General features: G+C 42.3%; 1 protein-coding gene across 1 annotated transcript in view; it reads left to right on the top strand.

The window, feature by feature from the left end:
* The window catches only part of LOC130193983 (BMP/retinoic acid-inducible neural-specific protein 3-like), a 31,467-nt gene extending 9,196 nt beyond the window's left edge, over nucleotides 1–22,271 (top strand). Inside the window, exons 2-8 of the mRNA XM_056414839.1 lie at nucleotides 2,113–2,303; nucleotides 4,559–4,749; nucleotides 12,292–12,397; nucleotides 12,537–12,773; nucleotides 15,258–15,480; nucleotides 19,219–19,561; nucleotides 20,992–22,271. Of these exons, the coding sequence (XP_056270814.1) occupies nucleotides 2,113–2,303; nucleotides 4,559–4,749; nucleotides 12,292–12,397; nucleotides 12,537–12,773; nucleotides 15,258–15,480; nucleotides 19,219–19,561; nucleotides 20,992–21,762 (2,062 nt within the window). The 3' untranslated portion in view covers nucleotides 21,763–22,271. The remainder of the gene's footprint in view (nucleotides 1–2,112; nucleotides 2,304–4,558; nucleotides 4,750–12,291; nucleotides 12,398–12,536; nucleotides 12,774–15,257; nucleotides 15,481–19,218; nucleotides 19,562–20,991) is intronic.
* Nucleotides 22,272–24,967: the final 2,696 nt, after the last annotated feature.

Below are 24,967 nucleotides of genomic sequence, written 5' to 3'. Positions count from 1 at the left end.
AATATCAAAGTTGTGCTCTTTTTGAACATTAAAGATGGTTATGTTACATATTTAATTAGTTCTTAACACATATGCTGAAACAGGTTAGTTCTCTCTAAGTGGTTTTCTTATATGTTCGCTAATTTTCCCACTGCTTCATAAATTACCATTAATACCAACCCACACATACATTAATTGTCTGCTATTCTTCTAAATAGGATACTCAGATTACTCAATTCAATCACTTTCTTTGCTCACAAACAATTTAATAAAGTACACATTACATAATATTATGCAGACATAGAAGAGTAAATAGTTTTTTGGGGGGAGTCAGTTAAACTCAAAACCTTTTTGTAATAAAACATGTTCTACAAAAAGAGAATAGAGAGAATGTGTGCAGGGTGCCAGGCTGGTCTTTTGATAAGTGGACATCCGTATCCTTTGGTTCTTTGACTTTTGCTCCAATTCAGCTTCCTTTGCTGCCTCATCTATATCACATTTGTGTCCTTATTTTAAAATACACATGTTAGGTTTGTACTTGGAAGTGGGAATTTAAAGTAGCTTAAAAGCTGTCAGAGGAAGATAATCAGGAAGAAAGCTCTGTTTTACTAGAGGACAAAGCTTTATTCAAATTCAGCTCCCTCCTTGCTGCCAGGACGTGCACCGCTGTATCAACCACTTTTCTTTCACACAACTCGTCAAAATACTGACAATTGGTCCGTGTCCCTCTGTGTCTGAAAGAACCGTTTAGATGCAACAGGCTTTCAACAAACTCCAATTATTCACCGTCTCAGCTACTTACATCGCTAAAGGAGCCACAGCAGTCCATCCTGACGCTTTTCTAGTCTTCCGACCACTCAAAGCACTTCATGTCATCATTCACCTATTCATATATTGATGGCAGAGGGCTACCGTGCAAGGTGCCACCGACCCATCAGGACTTTCTAAATATGCATCCCCATTCGTACAGGGTTACACATTTGGGGCTAAGGGTTCTGACCAAGTCCAATAAACAGAGGCTAGCGCAATAAGGGATCGTACCGCCGATCCTCTGATTGAAGGACGACACCCCGCTTTACAACTGAGCTACAGAGGGGGTGGCGGTTGGTTGGGTCAGACCAACACAGGACTCACCAATGACAGCTGTCCTTGTCCCCTATGAAACCAAGTCAATGCTGACTTATGAAATAAGATGAGACCGTCTTTCATTAATCCCACAGCTAGGACGTTTGCAGCAAAACAAAAATGCATGGAAAAGAGACACATTAAACTAACATGACAAAAAGTGACAGAAGGAGGGTGCCAATGAGAGTCATAGTTTTAAGCATAGAGACACGAACATGTCTATTCGTATACGTATTATAAGTTAAATTGGTGGTTGAGGTCAGACGTGGTTGTCAGAGGGAACGAGAATAACTTGAAACGGTAACAAAGGGCTGACAAGTCTTTTGTTCACACTGCTTTCATCTGTATGACAGTTTAGCTCCCACTTGGTCTCTCTCTCTCGCGCTTACCACCTTGTGCTTCATTCACTTCGATGTATATCTCTGCTATGACGGGCTGTTAGGGAAAACATCTGTCAGTTGTGTAGTTGGAGTACACTCCTGTCCCAGGTGACAATCATAGTTTCAAATGATACCGGGATTTAGTCTGAATGTTTTTTTTCTTCTTGTTTTCCTGTCTTCTCACTCGATGTATCTCTTTTTCTCATTCTCACTTTCTTTCTCCATCAATTCACTTTTAATTCACTTCAGTTTAGGTGGTGTCACCATGCTTACATTGCAAAAAGCACAGAGCAACATAATTAATTGAATTTGCTCCCTCTCTCTTTTATTCTCTGTCTCTCTGTTCAAGTGATTTATTCTGCTTACAGCTTTAGGCAAATTATGTACCCATATTATGTCGCTATATCAGAAGCAGAGAAGGCACAGAAGGTGAATGTTACCTCTGTAGACTACTCTTCTGTACCTTGGCACTACGGATGATGATTTACGTTCTGATTAAATCTGTTGGTTAGTTTTTGATTCATCATCAAAATCTTGAGTTTATGCATTGTAGAATTATCTTTTTTTAATTACTTCTTTAGTTTAACCAAAAGCTACTTTTATTGTTGTTTTCTTTTGCTTTTTCCAGGGAGTTTGGGAGATGGAAGGTGAACAACATGGCCGTGGAAAGGAGAGATTTCTTAGAGTCTTCGTTACCTCTGACTCCTGAGTTCACCAGGAACATCCGAATGCTGGGCCGCAGGCCCACCACCCAGATGATAACTGACAATCTGATCAGGAAGTATGGGACTCACTTTCTGCTGTCAGCTACACTAGGAGGTGAACAAAAAACTGCTTTTTTTTCTTCCCCCATTTCTTTTTTCCTCAAACATGGCATTCTAGCTCAACTTCAATAACAAAGGAGACACATTCTGAAACCATAGAAATCATTGAAGCAATGGTTTTGTGATTTACGACAGACTCTCAATGTTAGTGAGCGATAAACTGGTTACCATTGCTGGAAAAATAAGCTTGAATATTAAGTTATAGGATCTCAGTAAAGTTAGTTGATGGCTCATTTTATTTAGAAATATTTTTATTGTGTTTTATTATTGAGCAATTTAAGCTGACTATTTCAGTGTATGGGGAAATGTGTTTTTAGGAATAACTTTTCTCCCATTTGATAGAGAAAAAGTATTTCTATCTCAGGTGTCAGCTTTAGTACAGGATTTGTGTTGATAAAAAGCATTCAGGTTGCTCCCCCAGGTGTTTCATATGGAAAGAAAGATGGACATGGCACAATAACCCAGTCACAGTAAGCAACTGAATAGCACATCTCTGCAAAAAAGTATGCCACTGGCAGCCAATAAATGGCTCTTCAAAGATGTACTTTAGGAATACATGTAAAAGCCTGAATACTATAAACACAACACTGCCACACAGTTACGCCACTTTTGGTTTTCTGCAGTGTGATGAGGCATTACTGGTTCTCTCAAGAAAGAAAAAAAATAATCATTGAAGATGCCAGAGAGGTCTTGCAAGTCTTGCGAAACCAATTTGCTTTACAAAGCAACACTTGTCAATTATTTTACACCTGATTCCGGGATTAGAAAAGGTCACCGTTGTGAGTGGCTGCATTCAATGCAACGCAACCGGCTGCCTGAGCTGATGCAGCCCGTAACTCTGGCTCCCAGCCAGCACTTAATGGTATGAAGAGAGGCGAATGAGGAGTTTGCCTTGGATAGTAGCCAGAGATATGCCTCTGTGGTTCTGAATGGATTGCCTCTGTGTTCAGAAACGTATGGACTTAATGAAATTAATAAATAGATTGTGATATCAAGGGGATGCCCTTCAGCAGCTAAGCAAGAAAAGCAGTGGGCAGAAAAATGGCCCTGAGACATTAACAGTGCATTATGATGAGGAATATGATGTACAATGTCCCGGGACTCTCAAGGAAAGAGTGCACTGCACCATGGCCCTTACAGACTTATGAAGAGTTGATGGCAATGATCCGTAGCTATGCAGGGTGACATAGTGTATCTAGTGTGTGTGTGTGTGTGTCCTGGAGCAGAGTTTGTGGCAGGTTTTTTACATTCAATTAAAATGAATAATTGGAATGAATTCCTAACAAAAAGTAATCGTGAGATGTCATAAATACTACTCTCATTGTATGAATCGTTTCTGTCGTATGCAATGAATGTTTTGTAAACTTAGTTACGCTGTTCATTCTGTACACATGACACATATTGCACTTCTGTCCATCCGGGGAGAGGGATCCTGTCAGGTTCTTGTCACGGGGTGAGGCTCAGGCGCAGAGAAACAGGAATAACGTGAATAATAAAAAGCGCTCTTCAATGAGGCAAAAGTTTGCAAAAAAACAACGAGGTCCAAAAAGGGGCGGGCAGGCAGGCAGGCAGGCAGGCAGGCAGGCAGGCAGGCAGGCAGGCAGGCAGGCAGGCAGGATCAGGAAACCGCACGAAAGCCAGGACGACGGGAAAAAGACACGGAACTAGAGCCGACAATCCAACGGGAGACAAGGGAAAGACTGACACAATATATAGGGGGGGAAACAGGTGTACAACATCAGACAGTAACGAGACAAGAGTGGCTGAGGGCAGGTGAAGGGAATGAAACAATCAAGACAGAGGAGACACAGAGGAGACATAGGAGACACGGAATACGGGAGACACAGGATAAACAGAACAGGGTGTTACAGATCCTCCTCTGTTGCTCTCCCCGAGGTTTCTTCTCCCAGTTAAAGAGGTTTTTTTTGGTGGAGGTTTTCCTGAACTGATGTGAGGTCCCGGGACAGCGGATGTTGTAAAGCCCTCAGAGGAATTGACCGAAATGATTTGCCAAGTGACCCTCAAACCTCATTAACAGGAAGTCCAATACAGTTGGCACACTTTTTGATTGACAAGTGGTTTGCGGACGATGGAGCACATAACCACGTCAACCATGAGCGCTCGGCACCAAAGACGAGACGAACACCGAACTTCTTTATTTTCTACCGGAGACGTGTACCTCAGCATCTATCTATCTTTTAATAAAAAATAATAATGATTTCCTTCTTTCAATGTTACATTTACTTGCAGGGGAAGAGGCCTTAACGATATTTGTGGACAAGAGGAAATTGAGTAAGAAGGCCGAGGTGAGCGATTACTCGAGTAACTCCTCCACCGTGACTCTGGAAGCTCTGCACCAGCTGGCCGCCTCTTACTTCATCGACAGAGAGAGCACTTTGCGCAAGCTGCACCACATTCAGATCGCCTCCACTGCCATCAAGGTAATGCCTTCCTGTCTCCATTTTTGAGTTATTGAATCACACGCACAGATTAATGCATTAACGAGATTCAATCGTCTTTAATCTTCCGTCAGACCAAACTTTAGTCAATATCAAATCTAGAAGGCAGGTAGCCTTGGGAGATTGCGGTCTCACCTACTTCTGCTTCTCTAAAAAGTATCTGTCTCTCATATTTGTACTGAACAACATTGCTAAACTGTTTCCGTGTGTTAACATACTAATTTTGAAAATGATGTGATGTTGCTATTTCCATTGCTTTCCGTAAAATCGAGTAAATTATAACGTGTTGCCAACACACTTTCAAAGTAGCCTTCAGATACACTTTAAATAAGCAACGTTGCTAATTTAGGCTGCTTTGGGGTGTAACAAAACAGAATATAATTGGTGTTTTATTACTCTGGAGTTGGTGAGAATAGATTAATTTTTTCTTCAACAGCAGAGAGCAAGCTCTCTAGTCTAAGAAGCCGGGTATCACAAACACAAGCCTGTGTGTTCCTGTCTCTTTTTTATCCTTTATTATAAAGCCGCAGACCGGCTATGAATGTCAACATGAGCCTGCATAAAATCATGGTACATGATTTCTGGGTCTAAAGATTTAAGATGTACCTCTTACTGTCAACTGGAGTTGCTAACATGGGAATCTGCCCAGAGACCCATCTTTAAAAGCAAAGCTTAGTTTTTCAACGCAGTCCACCGGGAATAATATTCACTAAATGACAATTGCTAAGAAAAGATCCTTTCTGTTTTAGACTCTGATAACAAAAATTGCAATCCAATTATATACTAATGTGTCACCCAGTAGACTGATGTTCGCTCCCCGTGGGAGAGGAGGAGTCAACCTTGATTTACTTGTCACGTAGTTGCATACTTCCAATCGTGGCACTTCCTTAATTACTTTTACCCGGACGCCAAACTTATCCTAAAACTAATTAAGTATTTTACAATCTTCTCCTAAACATAATGCAGTTGTTTTCTGTTATGACAGAAGTTTATTTTGAAACTGATACCGAGTCACTTTTCCTAATCCATCATACAAATAGGTATATTTTTAAATGACGGAAATCCCTCTGAGGGATTTATCTCTATGCACTGTGCACACACTAACACTGTTCTTTAGAAAAAAAGTAAGACAAATGTACTTCAATTTCTATATTAAATGTGTTTGTTGCTTTCAGGTGTCTTTTGCAAAGCAGACAACTTCATCTCTGAAAGCAATATGTGAATGATTCCCTTGTTTTGATACAATGAAAATGCCAATAAAACGGAGGGATGATGGTATTTATCAGCATGCTCCCGATGAGATATGATCTTCAGCCACCGTGAACACATCAAGTCTGCAGGAAGCTGGGTGATGAGTGCATATGGTGAGGTTGAAGATAAATGGATCTCCTGAGAAACTGTTCGTGACAGGTGTCTGCCTCCGGTTGTCACCTTCAGGCAGCATGGGGTTAATAGGGCCACGGAGCACTGGATGACCCTCCTTTCTGCCATTTTTTTTCATTTTTTTTTTTCATTCCTTCGAACACAGCGGCAGTCGGCTTGTGAAGTGTGGCTTTTCCTGCTGTAGCAGAGCATGAATCAGACTCCCTGTACTTATATCAAAGCTCTGTGCTCTCCCGACATTGTGTTCAGGGAGGGTTAGGTGTTTCTTGTGCCTCTAAGGTGGCTGCATCATAGGTGCAGAGGCCTTTGTTTCATTTCTTGGGAATTAAGTTTTTTTTTAATGGTTTTGTTTCTGTAGCTACAGAGAAGAAGAGAGGGTGTGCTTTCATGCTTTAAAGGCAGTCATCCGGCGTGACTGACGGGTAGGAGGTAGAAAGAAGTCTGATTCACCTCCATCACCACCAGCGAGTGAATCAAAGGAGCGATACATTCCTCCACAGGGCGTTGACCCACACGGCGTCTCGGAGCAGGTACAACTCGGCGTCCCTCTGCATGAATTCTAAATCAAACAAGTCGAGGAATGAATGAGAGAGGGCTGGCGAGGCAAAGACCCCCCCTGCTGTCTCCATGCAAAAGGGGGAAATTTAAGCTCATTTTGGAGAAAAAGCCTGTTACTCTTGTGGTGCGCTAAGGATTGGCTGCGGAAACGTGGGCTGTTATACGAAGCAAACGGCCCAGAGCAAACTGTGATTAGGGCGGCTCGTTTGTACAATGAGTAATGACTGCAGTTTTCCGAGAGCGTCAGGGATCATTTTTGATACGATTTGAGAATTTCATCGACTGATTCGATGGCGATGTGCCCACCAGACGCTGGCCATATTTGCCTATCCGTCTGCACACAGCGATGATTGTATTGTGTTCTCATTATGGTAGAGAAATACAGTCTTGAGTTTCTTCGAAGTGACTCGATCAATTGATGTCTGGACTATCAATGAGTAGATCAGACTAAAACCAAACTTTAGGTTGACTGACTCAGCGATACACGTATCCAGGCGCATTAAAGTAATGGAGGTTTACACTATTTTAAAATAGAAATCCTGCTTGGATATTAGTTTTCTTACTTTAAAGTTAAGGCCTTCATGTGTTTTTAGTCACTTCTTTGAACAGCATATTTTTGCTCTCACATTCAAATATTAAAGTCCCCCTCAGCTTAAAATAAAAATGCCTGTCCTTTTTCTGCGAGTGGAAGTTTTTCATATATATATATATATATATAAATATTGCTGTCCCTCTGTGCAAGCATTTGATGTGCACTGCCACTGATGAAAAATAAGTCCTATATTATTGGAGTTTCTAGGTTTATATTTCTGAGTGAGCAGCATCGTGAAGCAGCTGCCAAATGTAGTTTTTAATAGGCTGCATGATGATCTGAACATGTTTTGATTAACAGTGTAAAATTAAATCCATTAGTTAAACAAGATGAAATAAAACCACCAAGATGAAATAAAACCACCAAATTATGTTAATATATTATACAAGTAGATCTGCTGTATGTAACCTCAACACCTGTTTAGGTGCAAATCAGCAAAAACAATATTACTGGACCAGTGAGCTTGCAATCACGTCGCTGTCTCTAACATATTTATATGAATCTTCAACTATGTGTTTCATCTTCCGTTGCCGGACTCTGTGTTTGCTCCCCAACACATTTAAAGCTGAATCAATACATTTGAAATGTAATGTCGTCATACATTTAGGAAATGTAAAGCTGATAAAAGATTGATTAATGGACAACACTGGATAAAACCATGTTAACTTTTTCTCCGCTCCGTTATAGACTTTCTTTTTTTAATGAATCTGCTCAGTCCATACGTAGTTTAAATACATTAATTTCTCTAGATTTACTGAATTAAAATAGAGCCTGTGTCTTTTATTTAGCTGTTGCCATCGTGAATCGTGTTATCGGAGCTCCATTTTCGTTCACCACACAAACACTCTTGACCACATGCGAAGTTAGCCAAAACTACCAGTGGGCCGCGAGCAATAATTACATGTCCTTTAAGATTCTGGGTACATTTTGGAGCAAAAATAATTGTCTACTTCACACCTGTTGTATTACCCGGGAGACTTCAATGCTAAATGTAAAAAAAACCACAAATTATCATTATACAGTACATTTACCACAGTGGCAGTTAGCTTAACTTCTTTGTAGGCTATAAAAACATAATGGTCTGGCTTAAAATAATACAATGTGACATTATGCCATAACGTCATGTGATGCTATAGCATAACGTCACATCTCTGGTCCGCTGCTTGACCTTTCCACTGGTCCGTGAGACCTGGTCCTGAGGCTAGAGCTGACCGACAGGACTGGAAGGAGGAGGAGACCGGAGGAGGACTGCAGGAGTGGACCAGAGGAGGGACGACACTATGGATGACTGACTGTCGACGGGGGGACATCAATGTGACATGACCTCCTCAGGAACACACATCATCAATGACTGCATCACCATCACACAGCCATCAATCCCTCAGATCTCCCAACAAGCCTTGCATCTGTGAAGCTGCTGAAAGCTGGATAACATGAAGACTGAGCTGAGAAAAGCAGAGATGGGGAGGTGAAAGGAGCTGACAGGAGGCTCTTACAGGAGGTGAAGCTGAGAGCAAAAGCAAGGCAGGAACACTCTGGGAGGTGTGGTCCAGCTGAACAAAAAAAACTGTGTGAACTGCTCTGGAACAACAGGGAGGTGGCTGGTCTGAGGGAGAGCACAGGGTTCCTTCAAGGCCAGGGAACCTGGAGAAGTTTTTTTCAATAGGTTCACACACCAGTCCTCCCTCCCCTCCACCTCCCCACACTGCTCCTCCACACCCTCCCTCTCCCCCAATCCCCTCCCTCCTCCCTCCACCGAGGCTCTCAATGGTCCCTCCACCCTCCCCTCTCTCTGACCTGTGAAGAGTGCAGAGAGAAGAAGGCTGGAGCCCAAGGTCCAGCGGTCCTGAGAAGGTCAGCCCCAGGGTCCCCAAGACCCATGCACCCAGCGCCACTGTGTGTCTGCAGCCCCCCCAGCCTTCTGGGGCAGCCCTGAGCTGGAAGCTGTGCTGTAGGGCTGGTCTGTGAAGATGCCGTGGAAGTCCGCAGCTCAGCACCATCTGGCCTCAACCTGGACCGGCCTCCTCGAGCCCTGCTGAGAATGAAGGTCTGGAGAGTGTTGGGTGGGTGACGGCCGTAGGTCGCAGGCCTAATGCGCTCATGAAATCATGTTTGACACCATGCTCTACATGGTGATGCTGCCATCATCTACCAGCTGCAACGAGCTCAGTCGCACCTGGATGGAACCGATGTCTCTGACTTCTCACTTTTCTGTGAGTCACTTCCACGCTCAGTGACATGCTCCACTGCCTGCTGTGGAGGTGGATGAGCGTCGGTGGACGCTGGATCACCCACTCCCTCTGGACACCATACCACACAGGCAGATGGTTGTGTTTGTTCAGAGTGTGTTTGTGTGAACGGTGGTTGTGGTCATGACTTTCTGTCTCCCTTCCTTCTCTCCTCTTCCTTCACCCTGTACACCACAACAGTAGAACACGGATCTCTGCAATCTGCAGAAGTACTCTGCAGATTCTGCAGTGGTCGGGATGGATGGGGGGGGGAGGGAGGGGGTACAGAGGGTGGTGAGGAAGTGGGCCGATGAGAACCACCTGGCTGGAACGTGGCCAAGACCAGAGAGAGTGTGGAAGACCATGGACTTCAGCCAGGGAACTCCTTACCTCTGACACCTGAGTGAGTGGACTGGTGGGAGTGTGGGTGAGAGCGAGGAGTACCCTGCGACAGTTTCTGAAACGAACTGAAACTGATCAGCCAACATCAACGCTGTGTACAAGAATTTTTGAGTTTCTCTTTTTCCTCCTGATTGTCGTGCAGGTGATGTGCAGCGGAGATATTGGAGTGGTTGGTTGTCGCCAGTGTGCTGTTTGTGCCACTGTGCTGGGGGAGCAGCAGCGAGCCGGAGCACCAGCGTGACACCAGCAACTTTAACACTAAACTGGAAGGCTGGCTCCATCATCGGCGGCTGGCTGGAGCAACAGGGAGGAGAGGTGGGAGAGAGGGTGAAGTTGAAGATGTATTGGACAACCCGAACACAACCCCCTCACCACCACCTACACAGGGGACAGAGGAGTACTTTCTCCCTCCGCCTCCTCACAAGGAGAGAGGAGAACAGAGGAGACATTCCTGCACAGCGCTAGGCTAGCTCTACAACACTTCATATCCACCACCCCTAACCTTCTTATATTTTGTGTTTTTTTTTTTGTTTTTGTGTTGCTGTGTTGCTGCTACTGACTCGACAAATTTCCCCTTGGGGATTAATAAAGTATATATCTATCTATCTATCTATCTATCTATTTTCTTATTATTCAAAGTCCTGAGTTTGTTGAATATATGTCTGTCGACTGCCCTCTAGTGGAACTACACCATTTGATGGACTGCATGAAGTCGGAGCTCAACTCAACTCCCTCTGAACGTTTTTTGTTGTTGTTTTTCAGGATGTGGTAAAGGTTCATGGTAATTCAGAATGTTCCAGCCTTTAAAATGATTCATCTGCTGTGCATGGCAATGATCAAAATGTTCTTCTTCCTCTGCTTCTCTTGCTCCCACTCTGCTGCTGGAACGAATCATCGACATACTCTTAACTGCAGCTCCCGGACTAGAAGCCCACATAATGAAATATGAATGAAAACAGACTTTTGCTTCATTCCCTTACACAGCCATGTTCCAAGATATAGGTGGCCAATAATGTCCTTTTACGTATTAGTGATATACCAGAATGTATAGTGAATCGCAGCTGCTATGCAAAGCGGAAATTGAATGCTCTGCTCATCAGTCAATGTTTTGCCGTATTTCATATCATGTGGCATATGAAATAATTCCTCAACAATATTCACCATTCACGTGGTCTGAAACCCAGGGCTGTGTCTCATTTCCTCACATTCATATCGGCATTAAAATCCCTCATAAGGGAAACAAGGGATTTATAATTTGATATGAATATCATTGTCAAGGGATGTTGTGCACCGACAGATATGCTAAAGAGGTTCAGGTCATTTATGTTCGCTTTCTCTCATTCCAGGCTTCCTGATTGTTTTCACCTGTCATCACACCTGTCTCCTATGCTCATCAGTGTCAGCCCCGCCCCTGATTGGTCCCACCTGTGTCTTGTTACCATGTGCTTAAATTCCCCTGTCTCCCAGTGTTCCTTGTCAGTTCGTCTGGTCTTTTGCCATGATCAGGTCGGGTTATGTTGGGCTCTTGAAAAGTTTTTGATCCCTCACTACGTGAGCGCTTTCATTTTGTTCACTGCAGAACCGAAAAATAAAGTACTTACAAATACTTTATCTCTGTCTCCCGGGTCGTGCAATTGGGTCCTACTTCCTAAGTGTCTGAGATCGTAACAAGGGATTGCACTCAAATTATCTTTATTTTCCTTTTCTCATTCAGAGAGGATATTTATTCTTTCTTCTGGATTAGGCTTCTGATTAAAAAAACCCATACTGAGTTTTCTCTTCCCTGCAGCACCGTATGAGTTCCCAAGCCCTTCCGCCTTCTGATTGTGTTACTGATCGACTGGCCCTCAGTGTCTCGCCTCATCCATCTGTCACTTTGCACCAACTGTCCCCTGACAAGCCTGACCAGGACAAATCGCTGAACAAAATATGGTGTCCCAGAACCACAAAGAGAGAAAAATGAGAATCGGTTAGATGCTCGCCGGAGTGTCGCAGCGAAGAAAAAAGGGAGAGCATCTCCTCTTGCAAATGAAGTGGAGGAGGATGCTTTGTTGGAGCTGCGTTGTGGCAAAGGTCAACCCAAATGTCTTCAATCAGTGTGGTGATGAAAAAGGAAACGTGAGGCATTCTGGCAGATTAATGAGTTCATGGAAGCACTACAACACCAATTTAGAGGAATCTAAATGAGCTTACCCCAGTTTTGTTTTTCATTTCCGTCTCATTCACAAGTTCAAACCATTCTGTATGAAGTACTTCATTTAAACGTAACAGAGGACACCAATTATGTTACACGAGGCACACTTTAGCCACCCTCCAACTAACGAGATTATATAAATCATCTCTTCATTTGTTGTTGCCCAGGTGACAGAGACCCGCACAGGTCCTCTTGGATGCAGTAACTATGACAACCTTGACTCTGTCAGCTCTGTGCTGGTTCAGAGCCCTGAAAATAAAGTCCAACTGCAAGGTTTGTCTCATTTGTACCACTTGTATTTGTGATTTGTATGACGTTTAAAATCTAACCGAATGGTATATGCTCATGGGATGAACATCAGATGTATATATTCCTAATAAATGACTACTACACTTTCCTTGTGGGTTAACAGGCTTGCAGGTGATCCTCCCACAATACTTGAGGGAAAGCTTTGTGCAGGCTGCTCTGAGCTACATCGCCTGCAATGGAGAGGGGGAATTTGTCTGCAAGGACAACGACTGCTGGTGCCATTGTGACCCCAAGTTCCCAGAGTGCAACTGCCCCTATATGGACATCCAAGCCATGGAGAAGAGCTTGGAGAGGATCACAGAGACATGGGGGATGCTCTATAAAGAGTTTGAGGAATCCGGTATGTAGCATGTCTCGTACTAAATGCAGGGAAATCAAACTTTTTGAATATTAATCATTAAATTCATTAATTCATGAGAGAGATGAATTCAATGTCATGGCTTCATTTGCACCGTTAAATCTGAGTGAGGTTCCTTTATATATGTCCCTCCCTATTCTATGATTTATAGGCGGTCTATAATAGCTGGTTGTGAATCCTCTGCTGGAACACTATCTGCATACAAAAAATTAACAGTGCAACCAGACCAGTTTTTTTTTTTTTAATCATCAGAGTTTGATAGTTTACAATGTCTAGAGCAGATGAATCAGCTATGCAAGCCATTTATTGCCAGACCAGCCTCCTCATATCACTGGGGGAAAGAGATTTCAGCGAAAGCTCTTGGCATAATGTTTGCTTATTATTTCGTTGCTGGGTCACCCTGTCTTGGTAATTATAACTGAGGTGAAATCAAAATGGATGTTTTATTTTTTTTTATTTCTCCACTGCTCAGATTTGGCTGGAATATCTCTAAGTGCAATTACTTTTAAAGTTTATGTTTTAATAGCTGGGTGTGAAGTATGGGCAGGAGCGTGCCTTGAATACAGAAACCTGCAAGTGTCATAAATGTGTCCTTCAGCGAGGGCTATCACACATTTCTAACGGGCTGCTTTATCTTTACGGGGAGATGGCAGGAAACGGTGGAACTATAAAATAAAATTAGGTCTCCTCTCTAATACCAATGCTATTGTTGACCTTCAAACAAATGATGCCAAAACAGAACATGACAGAATCAGAAAGTATCTCTTGTTTAGGTAGGACTTACTATAGGTACCCGTTACAATATGTGGATTTCACACTAATTCACTTATTTTATGTCATTTAGGAGAATACGATGACGTGAAGATGAGCAATGTGACAAAAGCACATCAATCAACATATTTTAATGTTTTCAGACTCAGATACAAAATACAAAACGTAATGGTGCAATGTAAAAGGCGATAAATAGCAATGGTTACGATGGTGATACTTTTACGAGCAGTATTACTACTGTTGCAGTAGTAATACAGCGGAGGGAGGTTGTATTTAGCATGTTAAGCAATAATATGTTATCGTTGAATTGATTATGATACATTTGCAAATTTTACTCTGTATCATTAAAACAAATATCCAATTAAACACCTTGCTCTCTGCTTCAAAGTGGCCCTACAGTGTATTTTATTATCTTTAGTGTCAGTCTGGATTTGTTATTTTTTGCTTTACTGAACAAGATTAAAAAGCTTGTGTGAGCTTAATTTCAAAGCACCACATGCCAGATGCTCTATCCAACTCCGTATTTTTGGCCCAAATAGAACAAGCTGCCAACGTATGTCCAATTTCAAAGGCACCTTACAAAGCCACTGGAAAATGCAGCCATCTTCCGACTCAAACAGGAGGAAACAAGTTGTTGTAAAATGTGTGAGCTTTTATGTCATTAGCTTCATATGTAGTATGAAACACATTCATAATTGAGGCTTAGCATGGCTTGTAAATGTGTTCCAAGTCATGTTATAAACATAGGACAGAAAAATCTAATTAAGGCCACGCAGATATATTTACTGGTAACATGGTCCACCATTTGCCAGTTGCCCATATACAGAACGAACATGTCATACCTCATACTGTATTGTCTGGCATCAAGGTAGCAACATTTGGCATGATCATACTTAATGTTGCATTCAGTATAGACCACTGTCTAACCAAATTTTCAATCGGCCTTAATTTGTTCATTTATGAATATTTCTGACAGTGTATTGCCATTTCTCCATAACTATATATCATGAATAAGCCCATTCGAAGAGATCTCTACATTTGATTATAAATAGTTGTATACATGCATTTGTGAAAACATATTGTCATGTTAAGTACTTTAAAAATAATAATAATAATAATGCATTTCATTTTTATCGCACTCTTCCTTCAAAGAATCTCAGAGTGCCACACATATAGTGAAAACAAATAAAACCGATTAAAACATAGTTAAAGCAACCCATAAAAAAAATAAAAATAAGAATGTAATAGCTGACAATAAATTAACTCAAGGTAAAAAATGCCTTCCTGAATAAAAAGGTTTTTAGGCCAGTCTTAAAAGAGTTCAGTGTCTGAGTTGCCCTCAGGTGGTCTCCCTGACCACTCATCAGTTGAACGAACAGAAGTTATGCTATATTTACATATTAGATTCAATCTTACAATCATCAGAAGAATACCAACATCCGGGCTCCTTTATGTTAAGCAGAGTTGTACTGCAGACATAAATGTTTCACAAAAGACTATGAAGGAAATTCTGCACATTTATTTGGCAAACCTAATGAAATCTCCCGCGACCCACCCGTCTGTCCGGACCCAGTCTTTGAAAAAAACCTGAAATAAACAGGAGTAGATGCTAACAATACACTTGGAAATAAACATGGCAATGCTGTTTTGATGATTAAACGTTAAGAAGTTCCCGCCTCTTGTCCGTGGTTTCAGATGAATTCAAGGCGTTCCGTGCGAGTCTCCCCCAGAACTATTTCCTGAATGTGTCCGGCATCCAACACTTGTGGTCAATGGACAACTCGTTCCACTGGCGCTATGAGCAGCTGGAGAACAGCATGCGGGTCCTCGCCAGCCGAGCCCACAGAGTCATCTTCAAGCTCTTCAGTCTCAGTAAAAGATGTCATCGACAGCCGCATGTGCGACTACCGAGAGAACGGTGAGTACATGTGTATGTTAAGTCTTGTGTAACCCTAAGGCCGAATAAGAAAAACATCCTAAAAAATGTGCCTTTTTGTAATGACGTTATTTCTTCAGCCTTCCATTTGAGTTTGATGTAAACCTCGATAAAGTTCTGTGGTTTGTATTGCCTAAAGCTACTGAACATGGAGTCACAGCCTGCAGTTATCTCTACAAATGTATCCAATGACATGCAATGCCTCTCGTTTGTATAACATTGTACTAAAATGCAGTGAAATACGAATAAAGCCAGACATATATTGCAAGAGATAACCCAGTTTTTAGACGCGCACATTTGTTTTATTTTTGCAGCTCAACATAAGAGCACTTATACCTGTCTTACTTTGCTTCCATCGGGTACTCTAACAGAAAACTTCAACTTTTAAAAATCCACAAGTCTCTGTTCCATCAACTATGCATTGGGACTTCATGAAATCTTCAGGAAATCATGAAATCTTCACTTCCTTTCATTGGACTTCAAACCCGTGAATTCCCTCAGACACCTGCTCTGGTTTCATGGCCACAAAAGTATAAAATTCCTCTTTCCTCAGCCTTAGCTGCTGAGAGAGGACAGTCATTTCTCACACTCCAGCATGAGGTGTGAAAAACACACACATACATAGGTCATTGTAAGTGTTTGACCAATGCTGGCGAGGACAGTTTCCGAATTTCAAGTCAGTGTTTTAAGACCCACTCGGGCCAGCAACCTCCGTCAGAGGGGCTGATCGTCGAAGGTGATGAATACAACCATTACTGTCAGTCACGCTGCTCTCAGATGGACTGAGCTTCCACAGTAATGGCGGCGATGCCCGAGAGGACAACACATGAATCAACCGGCAGATTAATCTATACAGTGCACTCTGTCCTGTTCAATGTCCAGTCTCTCTCCCTCTCGCTCTCTCTCGCTTGCTTCATTTCTTTTCATCTTCTTTCTCTTCTCTGTCTCAGCACTAATCTGTGTCGTCCTCTCCACAACATTGTCAACAGACACATTTATCACTGATCTGAGCAGCTGATATTCCCACTCAATTGCCGGCAAAAGGAGTGGGAGCGTCATCGTCCCTCATCCAGGCGGTGTTTATCTATGTTATTAACGCTGCATCAACCATGAAGCCTTCCCTTTCTTTTCTCTCCTCACAGACATCTCCACACTCAGTGGACGGAGATTGAGAATGGGATCTGTGTCAGTTTTGCCGAGGAGAGAAAACGAAAGCGCCGAAAAATGAAAAGCTCATTCTGCCTTTAACATCCTGTTTGAGACACTTGAGATAGATGAGAGATATATGTGATTGATTTTGCGTCCTGGGGCCTACTCTTTCTCTGCGCTGACGATTATGAGCAAATAAGCCAGTTAAAGCTGCAGTCTGGTTGGCTTTTATTAGGCGCGTAATGATAAGATTGCACAGCACACTTGCTCAAACTTTTGCCATTAGGCATCAGGGTGCACATTGTCATTCAAGTGATTGTTTCAGTTCTTCTGCTTTAATCTGCAGAAAAAAATCCTTTCTTGTCCATAAGCTTCAACCTTTTGCTTTTTTTTTATATGGCAAGTCCTCTCATCTTTTTGTTTGACTACTAAGAGAGTACAATTAAGATTTGAGTTGAGAAATGTTGAACAGATTTTTAATTAACTTGTTACAGGATTCAGTAGATCAGACCAATTTAATCTGTGCAGCCTCAGACCGTTTCAATTACAATACATGCATTCACTGAGAGGAGAAATGTCCAGTACGCATTCGAAATGATGACATTGGCCTTTTCTTAATTTACATTGTCCACATTGATACGTGTTAATTTACAAATGTACTGGTTGGGCACATTTCTGTTACAGTACCTCTGACAAGAAAATGATGAGTAGTACAAACAGTGTAATGCATCACACGATGATGTTGATGATGCTGATTGGAGTCATATTTTTTTTTTTAATACAATTCATTCATTGTTATTTTCACCATCTAATGCACAACACACATAACAATGGCAGAAGGAATGCCAGGAAAAAGCAAACGAATGTAAAACAATTTCATAAAAGAAGATAAAGAAAGAAAGGTAAATTACAATATACTATTTACAACAGTAAGTTAAGATGCAGCCCGGCTTGTTCATACTTTACATGGCCAAATGTATGCCTGCGTTTTTTTCAAAGCGGCGCAGAAGTTAGCAGGTGTCCCAGTCCTAATAACACCAGGGAACTAACCGTACAGCTGCAGTGTTGTCGTGGAGACTGCTTTACTCTGTCGGAGATGAAACGCCTCGCCCACAGGTAGCGCTTGATAGAAAGGAAGAGCCCTTTCAGCTCACTTCGCACGAGCGCTTTTTCCCAGTAGGGGGTTTTGATATTCAAATCTGGGATTTTATGAACTGAGCCTTCCTTCCAACTGCCAAACACACGCACACACACACACACACACACAATGAGATTGGGATACAGAGGAAGTAAACCCTGAATGTAATAATCCGTAAAACATTTTCAGATTTGCATAAAGTTTACCACAATACTCCCCCATCAAAGAAAAAGGCTTCTTTTTTTTCCTGGAAGGAAAGCCGGCGGTATGTAGCGTGCATCCCTTCTCTTAAACGAGCAGAGAGGATGAGAGGCATAAAGGGATCACAGTCAAGAAAGTGCTACAGATGGGAATCAAACTCGGGTCCACATGGGGGAATTATATGTATGTCTGAGAGTCAAGTTACCTTAAGGCTGCAGCACACTTCTAATATTTATGTCCCAAACTGATCAAAGATAACTTTCTCTCTCTACTGTCTCTGGCTGGCTCTTCCTTTTCAAAACACCAATGTGTCTTTGTATATGAAACCTAAACCCAATGGGCACTTTATGATCCCAAAAAGAAATGTACACAGCCTGACTCAAAAAATGTACATCATTCTGCAAACACTTCCGTAAAATCTTGAGATCATTATCCTGCTGGCAATATCCAACTGGAAAAGTGTAGACTGCGTGTTTGTTTGACGAGCAATAGTGTATGGAATAAAACTCTCAAACCTTTTTTAATGCTCATGAATCCTAGAAGGATTGGAGAGGTGAAGTATTTTCATTGAAAACTGTTACTTGACATCGATGGTATCAGAATGAAGTGCAAATCTTTCAATGCAAAATAATGAATGTAATAATTGAAAAGCTACTGAAATAATGCTTTATGTAAATTCGATATCTGGGAAAGAATCTGGGTGACCTCACCTCAACCATGCTTACTTGAATCCTCTCAGGCCGGTCTGCACACCTAATATCATGCTGATTATGGTAAATGGTAAATGGACCTGCACTTGTACAGAGCTTTTCCCGTCTTCCGACCACTCAAAGCACTTAAACACTACATGTCATCATTCACCGATTCACACCCATTCATACTCTGATGGGAAGAGCTCAGGTTCCACCTGCCCATTAGGACTAACTAACATGCACACACCGTAGGCACAGCTACGGCAGCACTTTTGGGGTTAAGTGTCTTGCCCAAGGAAACATCGACATGGGCTAGCGGAGCCGTGGATCGAACCGTCGGTCCTCCGATTGAAGGCCCCCCTGCTCACCACTCATTTTTTAACGAGTAAGCTGTATGCACACCCAAGCAGGTGTCCCAGTCCTAATAAAGCAGCTCCATATTAAACCTGCTCATAGTTTAAGCCATGCAATAACCTCTCTCTCTCTCTCCCTCTCTTTCATCCTCGTCCCTTTTCTGCCTTTCTGCCCCCTGTGGTGCAGGCCTCAGTCCTACTGGCTGAGTCACTTGCAGTCTCTCCTGTATTGCTCGGAGAACAACCAGCTTGGTGCTTTCTCCGAGGAGCTCCACAGCTGCAGCTGCCGATACGACCACAGCCCTTGTCAGCTGCCGCCGCCCTGCTTCATTGGGGAGGGCTCTGCATGCGAGGCATGTGCACCAGAAAACCACACCCGCTGCGGGAGCTGCAACCCGGGCTTTGCCCTGACGCAGGGGGCCTGCAGGTCCATGGTGGCGGACACTACGGAGAACTACCTGGGATTCGAGATGGACCTCCAGGATTTGGAGCTGGGCTACCTACTACAGAGAAGTGACCGCCGGCTAGAGGTATGTTTTTCTCCTTTAATCTTGTGTTTAATGTATGACTGAGTGTTTAGCTGTCATTCAAATCAGTATCTTTGGGATGATACTGAGACATTCAGAATTACAAAGTCTTGCCCTTTTTGATACGATGCAACTTCATAATTTCCCCTACCCTTTTCTTTGCATTTGTTGAAACAGGTGTTGGATGTTGTGTTCATACAAGAGAACGTGGGGTACATTGATTACAATGAGCAAAAGCAATTCAGATTTAGTGGTGATTTGATCCTTAGGCATTGATATATGAGGAGGCAGCTAATGTCAACATTAAAATTTGTTTTCATTTTAATATTACACAGGCATCGTTTGACAACACACGGTCCAGCACTGTTTCATACAATTAAAACAGATGCAACCTATTTTTACCTCAACATAAGCAACATACGTCGGGCAGCTGGAAGGGTCTGCCTTGACCTCGGAAAAGACGTCTACTTACTAGATGGAGTTTCTCTGAACAACCACCCGGAAGGCCACTGGATGTGTTGGAATGTTTTGAAAAAAAGAACAGAGATGGATTCTGTGTTGATCAAGTTTAGTAATGAGGAGGATGCAGAAAAAATAAGTCGAGCCTTACTTGTTTCCCTTGAAGATAGGATTAAGAAGCAAGAGTTTGCTACATTTTGAAACTCATCCAAACTAAAAACATAGTGTGCACTGCGTCGCTGATAAGTGCTGTATCAAATGGAACACTTAACCACTTGGCGGAAGTGACGGACTGTTCATCTGTTCCGGGCACCAAAATTAAAGCCCAGGAGTGATGCATCAAATCTGCGATACCCCACGAAACTTAAATTTCTCCACCCATGTGGAAACTGCGATACATTTTCACACGCGGGAGGACTCCGTGGTTCACCGCTTGTGCTACCAGCCATATCTCGTCCGCCATTGTTTTAGAAATAAAATGAAAAGCGGCTGGCTCCTTCTCCTCTTTTTCTAAGATGGCGGGCGGGAAAGCGTTTAAGTGAGTGTCCATCGCTTTACACTGCATGTTTTGGCGTTTGCCATGCGCCATCCGGGTACTTTTGCACTGAATTCTGCTGGTTTTGTCAGTGGCGCCCACCTGAAAGTGAAAGTCAAGTCGAAGTGCTCAAGTGTCCGGCAGTAAACACAACCATAGTGTTGCGAAATTGTTTCCAATGAAAGTAGCTAGCAGCAGTAATTACCCCCTACCACCAAAGTCATCAACACTTATCCGTAGATATATCCTGTCCCTCATAACTCCAATGTGGACTGTTTCAACTTGAGGAAGTTATCTTAGTAGCATGTTATCTATTCCTTTACCAATAATTATAACTCAAACCAACTGATTGTGAGCTTGCATTTTAGGTTAATACAGTATTTTTTTGAACTGCATGTATGTACTCCATCTATACTGTTTTAATCTCTGTGTCCGATAGGTCCACGCAATCTTCATCAGCAATGACATGCGACTCAACAGCTGGTTTGACCCCTCGTGGAGAAAGAGGATGCTGCTGACGCTGAAGAGCAACAAGTACAAGTCCAACATGGTCCACATGTTGCTGGGAGTATCCCTCCAGATCTGCCATACCAAGAACAGCACACTGGAGCCTGTCCTCACTCTCTACATCAACCCCTTTGGAGGGAGCCACTCAGAGAGCTGGCTTATCCCTGTGAATGAGAACACGTTTCCAGAGTGGCAGTCCACCAAGCTGGACCTGCCCTTCGAGTGCTATAACTGGACTCTGACGCTGGGCAACAAGTGGAAGACCTTCTTTGAAACCATCCACATCTACCTTCGGAGCAGGATAAAGACTCAACAGGGAGTGAATGACAGCATGTATTACGAGCCTTTAGAAGTAATGGATCCGGCTCGGAACCTGGGCTACATGAAGATCAACAGCATCCAGGTGTTTGGCTACGGCATGCACTTTGACCCAGAGGCGATTCGCGACTTGATTCTGCAGCTGGACTACCCGTACACCCAAGGGTCCCAGGACACTGCCATGCTTCAGCTCTTGGAAATACGAGACCGGGTGAACCGGCTGTCCCCTGCGGGGCAACAGAGGTTGGATCTGTTTGCTTGTCTTCTGCGACACCGTCTCAAACTTACTGCCAGCGAGGTGGTTCGCATTCACACCTCCTTACAGGCCTTCAACTCACGTCTGCCCAATTCGTTGGATTACGAGACCACCAAGTTGTGCAGTTAACAGTTGCTTGAAGAGAGATCTGGACTGTCCTGTACTGAACTCACATCAGAATGGTGCCCATTGTGGTGCAGACGCTTACAGCTGTGCTCTGTCTCTCTGGATTACCAAATTGTATGGTAAAACAGGAGAGAACCAGCTGTGGACCGCTGAAGAATGTACTCATCTGGCTGTTTTGGTTTCTGTTTTGTGGCAACTAACTTCAGCGCTAGTTCATAAAGAATGAGGTGGACCAGCGAGAAAACGCACAACTGATTCACAAGAACAAACTATTCGATGAAGAATCCTACAGTACAAATTAAAATACGTTAAAGTTGAACCATCCTGTTTCAATATGACTCTGCTCATTTATACTGTAAGTACCAATGCCAAATCAATGGACATTTTATGGTAAAAATGGTTAAGTATGTTTGTTTGTAACTTTTATATGTTCCTTTGCTTCAGTGACCGTGCACTTTCAATGAAGACCAGAATACAGTGGTGTCAAGTCAACATTTCGTAGATAAATTGATATTAAAACATCATGTTATAACAGATTACAGCTGTTGGAATGTTTTTTTTCAAGATACTTTTTTCACTAGCGTTCTTCTCATTCTTAAATTCACTTAAGACAAATTGGAATCGGGGTAAATTAATTGGATGAAATGATTGTTACGTCAATGCAGTCGTCTTTGGATAATTTATTTCAGCAATTTCTTCAATGTGTCAATCCATTTTCTCTTCGCTTTGCTGAACAGAAATTCACCAAGGGAAAACTGCTCCAAGAGCAAACATCAAACATCTATGAATACATGGTTTTAAATTAGTATAAACTACAAATAAGGGTTCAAAGCTTTAATATAGCACAAAAACTATTTGCATTGTAAAGATACAATGGTGATATATCTACCTGAGGAGATAATTAAGAAACTCACCCTCTGTGTTCGTCTCAATTTTATATTGAGCACTTTAAGACGACACTTCCTATGGACACTAAGGTTTCTATTTCTCTCTTTTGAAGAGAAAACAAAAAGTGAAATCCAATGAGGCAGAATAGTGTTCAGTTCAAACTATCCACTCACTTTGAGTTGTAAGAAGGTGTTGTGTGTTGTTTAAAGTTTCACATCCCGATTTTGTAAAGCCATCAAGTTCTTTGTCTGCTAAATCCATTACACTGGTGCACAACTGCAGCTTGTAAGCGGGTCCGGGGCAAAAGCATATGAGTTGTACATTAGCCCTGGTGCGGCTGCTGCTTGTCTCACAGTATGTAACCGCAACCCAAATCTTTTTTACAACTCATAAGATATCCTTTTATTATTTTGCATTGGGCTGTGAGCTCTGTCAAACCTATCTTGAGTGCACAGCAGTAGTTGGGCTGAACAGGTCCAGAGTAGACTGAAAGAGAACAGCCGCTGTTCTATTGTGCTGTTGACGTGCTGCTACAGACACAGTAATGGGACTAAATACCAATTAAGTCCGGGCAGCACACAGCATTTTCTATCCAACCAAAGTGCAGAGCAGCTCAATACACTGTTGTTCAACTGTCCCTGTAAGACAGTGTGTGTGGTTGTATCGGTTTGTGTGAGGCACTCTGTTAAGACGCCAGCAAGAGCCTTACTTTTAACATCAGAGGCCATTTTGTACCAACAGTTTGTGTTTTTTTCTAATAATTAAACATGATCACAATATGCTCCCCAATACCCTCAATAACACACTGACTATCTTCCAGAATATCAGTTTATTTGCCATGAAAAAAATCTTTGCCTGAAGTGGAAGTAAAAATGTAATCATAACTTTAGTCTAGTTGCCATGCACCAATATTTTGGGATTAATCAGTGGCGGAGGTGCACTATGACAGGTTGATAATAAGCATCATAAGCTTGAAATCACCCTCATTTCGGTGCACTAACACGTCATCACTCACTCCTGTCAAATTAAAATGAATGGCGTTAAACAATACCAGTGTTAAGTGATGAGACACAATGGTTACACTCCTGAACTGCTGTGAAGATGAAGATGAAGATGTGTTTGGAAAGACACCACTATTGGTATCAGAAGAGCCCTTTTTACAAATTAAATGTCGTGTACATGTAATATAACAAGCTATCCCAGACTTTCAGTTTGGTTTTATGGCTTCGTAAGTCTGTAAATGGTGCAGTTGGAAGCTATACCCTTGAATCCCTTTGGGAGGCTTGGATGACTAAATAAACAAGATAAAATAAAACTATTGTACTGACATCCTGCTACTAAATGTTGGCAATGAACTTTAAAAAGTGTAAACACTTGTATCCAAAGCGCCGACGTGTTTGCGTCCCGTGAGTTACGAAAAGTGTACGTTGACCTTTTATCTTTTCAGTTGTTTTTTCATTTGGCTCATACTCATTTCACTTATCGTTGGGCAGTCAAGTTAACGTCAACCATGCTCTTTTCTCAAAACTTAATGAGTCATTGTGTTGCCTGAACCTCACTTTATAATAAAATGGAACTATGCATGGAACAAGTGGAAACTGACACTCTGCCCCTGACACGTCCAATGCCAGAGAAGGTACCCAGAGTGCATTAGTTGGATGAGCTGAGAGTGAGAATGTGTCAGTAAATTGGGTACCGGTTTAACAGTCAGGCCAACTCAGCCGTGTAGGTTCAGTTTCACTCATGGACAGGCCCATGCTGTTTCTAAGGTCCCCAGATTATTAATATGTTATTGATGTCAAAGAGATACAGACATGGATTTCATTTTGATCAGTCACTGATCAAATACTGAGAGTGTCTGTACTGAAGGTCAAAGTATGTCTGCATGTTTAATTTCAGATATACGATGAAACCTCTGATCTGGTATCATGCACATGTCTTCCTGACACTGCAGACCAAAGAGAAATCAAACATTTGTGAAGGTTAACAGTCATCACCTCAATGTGTTTGTCCCTCCCATCAATGCCAACTCCTGTCCAAAGCTCTGCCAACGATAGGATGTACATGGATGAGTAGTGTTTGATGAGATGTGTGAGAGCTGGAATGTATTTAGCACATGTCAGCACGTCTTTTCCTGGTTACAGCCGTGTCAGTTATAAGGGAAGAAATAAATGCGTCACTAAAGCATGAAGAGAGGAGGTCAGAAAGAATAGGCAACATGTTTTTTGTGAGTCTTTGGTGACTTTGGTTAAACTTTGAGGTCACTCAATGTACAAAATCGGTCTCTAAAGGCTGGCTAGCAAAACCTTTAAAAACGTGG

The sequence above is a fragment of the Pseudoliparis swirei genome, chromosome 5, assembly GCF_029220125.1.
Source record: "Pseudoliparis swirei isolate HS2019 ecotype Mariana Trench chromosome 5, NWPU_hadal_v1, whole genome shotgun sequence".
In the NCBI taxonomy this organism is placed as follows: domain Eukaryota; kingdom Metazoa; phylum Chordata; class Actinopteri; order Perciformes; family Liparidae; genus Pseudoliparis; species Pseudoliparis swirei.
This window is presented reverse-complemented; position numbering and strand designations above follow the sequence as displayed.